We start from the raw sequence: 8413 nt of genomic DNA, 5'->3' as shown, positions 1-8413 counted from the left end.
GTTTTTCGAAACCCCTTCGGCAGTTCGAGACTCTAAACACTTAATTTGCATCAAGATGTTGGGTCATTATATATTTGAGGCAGTCATCTAGACACATCCTCCTGAGGTAGTCACTAGGACACATCCTCTGTCATTTGATGACTATTTTATTTGAGGCAGTCATCTAGACACATCCTCTTACGGTAGTCACTAGGACACATACTTCGTCATTGCTGACATTTGAATCGTAACTCCCCTTTGATAGTTGCAGTTTTAGGAGAGTTATGTGTGAAAATACGGGTTTTACACTGTTATTTGTGCAAAATCCATTTTTGTATTTTTGAAAATCGTATTATGCCTCCAGGTCTCACACTGTAATTTATGTGAGAGCCATTTTTCTTATATCCTCCTCAAAATGTGATGCATCAGGTTTTGAAAAACACAAAGCTCCCCCTAGGAAAGTGCAACACTCCCCCTAAGCACTTGCCATGTTTCTAAATGTAAGAGAATTCAACCATGCCAATTTCACCAACCAGGTATTAGAACGTGGATTCATCTAAAGCCTTTGTAAGTAGGTCAGCCAGTTGATTTTTTGTGGGGACAAAGTAGAGTTCAACATTCCCTTTCTCAACATGATCTTTTATGAAGTGGTAGCGAATATCAATGTATTTGGTTCGAGAGTGTTGGACCGGATTGCTGGTAATAGCAATGGCACTCTGAGAGTCACAGTATATCAGGGTTTTGTGGAATTTAAATCCATAGTCAAGAAGTTGGGTTTTCATCCACAAGACTTGTGAACAACAACTCGCAGCTGCAATATACTCAGATTCAGCTGTAGAAAGTGATATGCAGTTTTGCTTGTGAGATGACCAACTGACTAATTTATGACCTAGGAATTGAAGACCTCCGGAGGTGCTTTTTCGGTTCACTTGGTCACCTCCATGATCAGCATTCGTAAATGCCGTGAGGTTGAATCCAGACCCGAAGGGATACCAGAGTCCAAGGTGAGCGGTGCCCTTAAGGTAGCTAAATATTCTCATGACAGCCTTGTAGTGGGAATATCTAGCGTTAGCTTGAAATCTAGCACAAAGGCAGACAACAAACATGATATCGGGTCTACTAGCACTGAGATACATCAATGAACCTATCAAGCTTTGGTAGAGCGTTTGGTCATACGGTTGTTCGTCCAGATCATCATGGAAGGAGATGTTAATGGACATTGGGGTAGGGATTATTTTCATCTCGGGAAAGTTAGAGTTTTTGACATATCTGAGATATACTTAGATTGTCCGATAAAAATCCCAGTTGGAAGTTGTTTGACTTCCAATCCTAGAAAGAAGTGAAGTTCTTCAAGCACAGAGCGGGGGAAGTGGAACCAAAGGTGATATCATCAACATAGACTTGAATTAACAGGACCTGTTCATTTTGTTTTCTGATGAACAGAGTCGTGTCGATGGTTCCACGGGAGAAGCCATTTTTGAGAAGGAAGGCAGTCAGGGTTTCATACCAAGCCTTGGGTGCCTGTTTCAGGCCATAAAGAGCTTTGGATAGGAGATACACATGATTGGGTTTTTTGTAATCTACAAAAAGTACTTCTCAAAAATATCAGCACTCCTATCTATCTTAAATTTTCCGAAAATTCCGAATAAAAGTCTTCAAAAAGACTGTATTACCCTTTTCTCACCCCCTTAAAACAACTTCACCACCACTCCTTTCCATCATTGACAAATGACCTAGAAGCTATGGTTACTACCATTCTCACATTAGTAGCAAGGATTTGACTCTTTATCAAGCCTATGACGATGGGTGCAGCATGACTGGCTATGAGTAAATTCATTTCTTAGATCTATAGGGAACCCTAAACACTTGTGTGATTTGAGTGACCCGTGAAAGCTAGCCTAAGTCATCTAACCTCCTCGCATGCTTGCAGAGATAGTTTCAACCCTAACATAGATAGCTCATCTTACTTTTTGCACTTATAATAAAAAGCAAATGGCTTAGACTATTCGAAAAGAAACTCCGAAAAGATTTCTTAAGGTAAAAATGAGAGTTTGCTTAAGGACATGCAAAGTCTAAGTGTGTGATATTTGATATCGGCTAAAAAGTCACGTTTGCACCCCGGTATTTAGGCCCAAAAACAAGAAAGTTCCAAACTCTATCGGCAAAATACCTGCTTCACCGGTTAGAATTGAAGATCAAGTGATTATGAAGAGGGTGCAAAAAAAATCAAGAGAATCGGAGCTAAAACGTAGATTCTAGAGCGAAAACGGTGAAAGACAAGAAATCAAGTTACGATCCAGCGAATCAGCAAGCCAAACGGGTTGCCAAACGGGTTGCCAAATGGCCTTCCAGTATGGCAAACGGCCTGCCACACGCCCAAGGTAAACGGCCATGGTAAACGGGCTGGTCTGGCAAGCGGCCCCTGCAAACGGCCTGCCAGCCGTTTGCAGGCAAAAATCAAGCTTATTTAAAGGGTCTTTGTCATTCATTCCAACACACACTTCAATTTACTTTTTTCTCTCTCTTGTACAATATTAGCCATACTTTCAAGGTCTTCGACTCCGTGCAGGAAATCTAGTACCCGGAGAAGAACGCCGAAGATTGTATTAGGAGCGGTCTAGAGTTTGAAGTTGTCACTTTTGTATTCGAAACTCGTTTAATCTACTGGTACTTCTATCCTTTATCTTTATATAATGTCTTCTATCATTATTTTTTGCGATGTTGTTGCCATGATTAGCGAGTAGTTATCTTTAGTGTATGCTATGATGTAATCAGTTATAATGCCGAAATAATATTATGGTTTATGTATGTTGTCGAGATGCTTTCCGATTATGCTTTAAACTCAATCGCTTTTCCCACTAATAGAACGTAGTTATTGGCTCTGTTATTGGGAAGTCGCGAACCCCGATTCAGAGTACACAATCTGTGTCACCCTTTAGTAAGAGAAGTCTATTGGATACAACGCAAGATCGACTAAGGCACACAGATTATAGTAAGTCTATCAAGATCTGGATTCTGACTGAGGACTCTTTCGTAGTGAAACATCTTACGAGACCCTTAGTACATTGTCGGTCCCAAACCATGCTAGTGTAGTCACCAAGTGTATAAACTTCGTACGTGCATGCTGAAGCACAACAGTTGTCGTAAGCTGTACCTAAGTAAGGCCATGGAACCCGATCAGTGCTGATTAGTACACTGCACCATAACGCGGTCTCAAGCATTGCACCCCGCCTGAGGGATTCTTGGTTAATTAAGAAACTGTTTGTTTAAACACATAAAGGATTTAACCGTTAGGATAATCGAACGTGTTCATGGAAGTCAACTTGACTTGGCCATGGTGTTCCTTATGGTTGAACTCTTTTAAGGGCCTAACTACCTTTTAAACCCAATCGTTAACGAAAGCATTGAAACACATCACGTCTCTCGGATACGTAAACCCTGTATTCTAATATGCTTAAGAAATTTTAGACCTTTGTGGAATGTTAATACGTCACCCAATTGAGTTGCTCAATTGGATGAGCCGTCTGAATGTGTATGCCTGTAGTCAGACTGCACGGGCGTCGGGGGTAAGGGACATTGTTGTCTATTCAGAATCTTCAAGCCTATCGCATTACCTAGTGACATGTCTTTCGACAGGGGCGTTTAGGACCCGTGTAATGAATATAAGGTCCTTACCTATTCATGAGCCAGCATTCCATAATCCCAGCAGAATAACTGATGAAATCATAGTATGCACTTGCTTTAACCTTATCTGAATTACATATTTTATTGCATTTACTTTATATGTCTTATAAATTAGAAAATAAAACCAAAAATTAGGTAACCACTACTCCTCTTTATAATTATCTTAGGCTTTAAATATAGGTTCGATTCTACTGATACCTTAAAAATAATTACCTTACTTATAATAAGAAGTAGTGCGATTTAGGCTCCGCTAAACATAAATTTAAAACAGTACCCACTTTTTGGTGACTAATTCAGACGTGTTGCGACCTAACGACACTGCACGAATAAAACCGTCCGTTTCGGTCATATCAAGAGGGAAGCTAGTTTTTGGCACCACTGTCGGGGAACTGGTATCAGGCAATACTACTTTTATCAAACTCATTCACAAGCATTTAGTGGTGTCTAAGAAATACAATTATACACATACTTGGTTGTTGGATTTTTCGAACAGTCTCCAATTATATTGGAACCAAAACGATCATGCCTCTCCGTAGTTGGCCTGACCACTTTGTTTGTTGATTAGTTCGTACAAAGCTCTGTTATCGAAATACCAGGGAATTAGTAGCAAAAACCAAAAACATATCTAAACTTAGGATAATTAGATTACCTTATAATTAGATTAGATTACTTTAGACTACTTTAGATTAAGACTACCTTAGACTACTCAAGATTACATTTGATTACCTTAGATTACTTAGATTAAAATTAGGAACTTAGCTTATCTGCTTAAAATCTAAGAACAAAAAGGCATTCCCAGTGTATGACCCAAACCCGGTCTAGACCAGGGCCGTTGTTTTTCGTACCTGATCCAGACGCAATAAGATCTAAAGCACGCAAGGAAGAACGAATTTGAAATCAAATGGCATTACGCGTTACTTTAGTAGAAAACACCAAACCCTCGATTGAAGGTAGGGGAGGACCGGATCAGATTTCTAGAGATTCAAGGATACTCGTTCGAGTTAAAACATCACATCATACAGCTCATCCAAAATAGCTGTCAATTTCATGGACTACCGAATGAAGATCCTAATTCTCACCTTGATAAATTCATCTCTCTTTCGAACTCCTACAAACAGCCAAGGATAGTACAAGATATATTCCAGCTATACTTGTTCCCCTACTCTCTCACTCATCATGCTTAAACATGGTTTGAAAGATTGGAAAAAGATTCCATCACGTCATGGACGGAGATGGCTACTAAATTCCTAACCAAATATTTCCCTCCTTTTAAACAAACCAAATTCAAGAATGACATCATTAACTTTAAACAAAGTTATGATGAATCTCTTTACACTGCATGAGAGCGATTCAAAACCCTGCTGAAGAAATGCCCTAATCACTAGTTAGAATAGTCAGCCCAAATCTGCACCTTCTACAATGGTCTTACGGTAAATCATAGGATGACGATCGATACCGCATGTCAAGAAATCTGATGAACCAAACCGCAGATGAAGCATGGGAATTGCTCGAGAACATGACAATGCATCATCATGACTGGAACAGTGGTGAAGCAACTTCATCATCTGCCCCACTCTCTGCACTTAACAATCAAACGGAGGCCATCAAATCCCTCACAGATAAGATGGAATCTCTCGCCAAACAACTCGGAGAATTGAAGACGCATCCGCATCAGATTAACCAGGCTCAGGCCTGTGTTAATTGTACCAACCCGCAACCCACTGAAGAATATCAAATTGAGTACGAGAACCTTGACGGTACAGTCTGTTACGTTCAATACCCAACTCATCAATCAAATCCCAGATTCAATCAACAACCTAGGGTTAACGAATTCCAAATAAATAACCAGCCTTTTCGATATCGCTACCCACCTTATCCACCCCAACAATCTCAATTGACCTACGATCAACCACTCCCACTCACTGGTCCACCAGCTGAGGAAAATTCCCCAACCACCCAAATTACAAAAGTAACCAATCCCACTCTCGGAGCTGATGATCAGTTGACTCAGTTCATTCAAGGAAAACAAGAGCTAAATCAGAGAACTACATCTAGACAAGACCAGATGGAGATACTAATGTGAAATCAATTGGCTCTGCTCAAAAGTCTAGAGACGCAGCTTGGAAAATCATCACAACGCCTGAAAACCCGACCACAAGAGGAAGAACCACGGAGAAGGTCAGCTAGGCTCAAGAACAAATCGACATATACTCAGAAGCTGCCCACTGTAACTTCAATTCGTGTACCCTAATCTGGAAGGCTACAGGAAGAACCATCCAAGCTTGATTCCTTCAAACTAGATGGAAGATTCCTGGACACCATGTCCAAAGTCCCCAATAGAAAAGATACATCCGAAGGCTTCTTTCTACAAAGGAGAGGATACCGGATTCTAACAAAATTCCACTGAGTGAAGAATGCTCGGCATTACTCATAAACTATCTACCGCCAAAGCTAGGAGATACGGGCCGATTAATTTTTCCCGTGTTCGATCTACCAATCTGGAACCATTCATGCGCTAGAAGATTTAGGAGCAAGTATCAACCTAATCTCTTACTGTCTCAACAAGATATTAGAGTTAGGAGACTTGTCACCAACTAAAATGACAATCCAACTTGCCAATCACACAATTCGATATCCTAAGGGCATAGTTGAGAACGTCCTGGTGAAAGTCAACAAATTCTTGTATCATACGAATTTCGTAGTGATGGACAATCAGGAAGACCTACACACACCATTAGTGTTTAGCAGACCTTTCATGAATACGGATAGGACTGTTATTGATGTGTACAATAAAATCTTGATCATACGATCACATAGGGAGAGCGTTACCTTCAAAATTCACCGACCTACCGATCTTTCTGGATAGGCAGATATGTTTGCTATTTTCACCAGACGGATCACTTTCGATGATGAGTCCCCACCACTAACCGATGATATCAAGATGGGTGTCGAATCACAGACTGCAGACGACCCAGAAATGGAAGAAGAGGATCCTAACGAAGAAATAGAGGAAGAGGAAGAACCTGAAGAGGAAGAGGAAATGGAAGACGTAAAAGAAGACGGGTCTACTAACATAGGTGGTGGAATGGTAGGTTGTGGTATTGGAATATATTCTATCTCACTTAATTGTTCTAGGTATTAATCGGTAGGTAATTGTGTATTAGATGGGGCACATGAATGTTTTACGTCTGGATTTGTACAACATTGAAAAGGTCCATAAAAACACGGGCAAAATCCCTCGGCTATCATCATCTCTTCTATCGACATGTTTCTAACACTAACCCCAATCTCCTCTACCTCTTCTTTGACTGGTTCGAACTCCTCAAAAACAAACTCTTCCTCTTCATTAATCCAATAATACGCATTGGAAAGATATTATTCGATAGTTATCGTATGTTGAGTTTGAGCATTTTCTTCCTTTTCCTTTACTTGTCTCATATATTCATTCCATTCTAATATTGATTGTATTTGTTTTGGTAAAAATGGATCAGCTGTATACTCATCCTTATTTTTTGTACTGAACATTTCCATAAAAGTTCTCTCTTCTTTTCTCTTTATTGGTTGTTCCATATTTTAAGATTTGAGATTTAGATTTTAATTATAGGAGGAATTAAGATTTGAATGAGAAAATAATTTAAGTAATTAAATAATAACTAAATATTTTAAACTTTAAGTAGTAAAATATAAATAACTTGTAAATAAATTAATTCACAACTTTTATCGCTTAACAACAAATAATCAAACATACACGACCTATTGAATCTTTTAATACTTAAGTGACCCGTCAGTGTCTAGGTTCGAGCAGGAGCCTTTAAATCGGAACCCCAACAACCCTCCCCTAAAGGAAGACAGTCATCACCCGTTTTCAAGAAATATCAATAACCAAAGTATATCCAATTTCCGTATTTACCGCGCTTCCCGGCAGCGACGCCAAAAAGTTGATGTGCAAAAGTGTGCAGTGCTCAATTTTCCTTTTTAACTTTTAAATTTATATAACCTTATTTAATACACTTTTAACACCCTAACGAGCAACAAAACCCGGTCATATGTAGTATTATAGGCTATCGTTCCAAGAGAGCGTGGATGCGGATAAGAGTTGTTCTATTATATAGCTTAGCTCTTATTAAAGAACTAAAGATAGATTTTTATGTGTTTTTAGGTTGTTGATTCTTATCTCTTAGGAAAGAGATGATTTATGAAACGTTATTGAAAACTTTTAATAAACTATTAAGGAAAGATAAAATAAAGATTCAAATTAAATAAACAATATAAAAGAGAAGTGATTACAAAGACGTGTGAATCATAAGGGAAATATATTAATTATTTCATAACTTATATTAACAAATAGCAAGATAGCAATCATAAACCAATCATTATCCCTAAAAGGTTAAGCTAAATGCCGCATATCATTCATAAGGTAGGACCTAAAGCATACATTAACTAAGTGATGTTCATAGCTAATGTCTTCATTCATGGCATTCAAATAATCACATGATAAATATTACCTAAACCTGATGTGGATCCAAGGCAACATTTAATTAGACTGACAAATTATATAAGCTAATAAACTTAATCAAATCAACTCAAGTTACTAGCTGAAAATTAATCTTAATCAAGTTCTCATGCAATTGACAATTAAACACACATAAACAAAGGTTCTTCGATTAAGCCAAACAATAATGAATTATATTATATAAGTGTGATTCAAGTTCAACTAGTTGTATAACTACCAATGATGTTTACCTAATTT

The 8413-nt window shown here is 38.5% G+C and overlaps 1 protein-coding gene across 1 annotated transcript; it reads right to left on the bottom strand.

Annotated features, from left to right (window-relative positions):
* Window positions 1–518: 518 nt before the first annotated feature.
* On the bottom strand, window positions 519–1199 carry LOC139854283 (secreted RxLR effector protein 161-like). The gene has a single exon (XM_071843596.1). The coding sequence runs from the start codon at window positions 1197–1199 to the stop codon at window positions 519–521; it is 681 nt and encodes a 226-aa protein (XP_071699697.1).
* Between the last annotated feature and the right edge of the window lie 7214 nt (window positions 1200–8413).

The sequence above is a fragment of the Rutidosis leptorrhynchoides genome, chromosome 6 (assembly GCF_046630445.1).
Source record: "Rutidosis leptorrhynchoides isolate AG116_Rl617_1_P2 chromosome 6, CSIRO_AGI_Rlap_v1, whole genome shotgun sequence".
NCBI classification, from domain to species: domain Eukaryota; kingdom Viridiplantae; phylum Streptophyta; class Magnoliopsida; order Asterales; family Asteraceae; genus Rutidosis; species Rutidosis leptorrhynchoides.
The sequence above is the reverse complement of the archived record's forward strand: the minus strand, read 5'-3'. Positions and strand labels throughout refer to the sequence as shown.

Excerpts from the sequence above, each read along its gene's own strand:
- LOC139854283 (XM_071843596.1), bottom strand. The coding sequence starts at position 1,199 with ATGTCCATTAACATCTCCTTCCATGATGATCTGGACGAACAACCGTAT.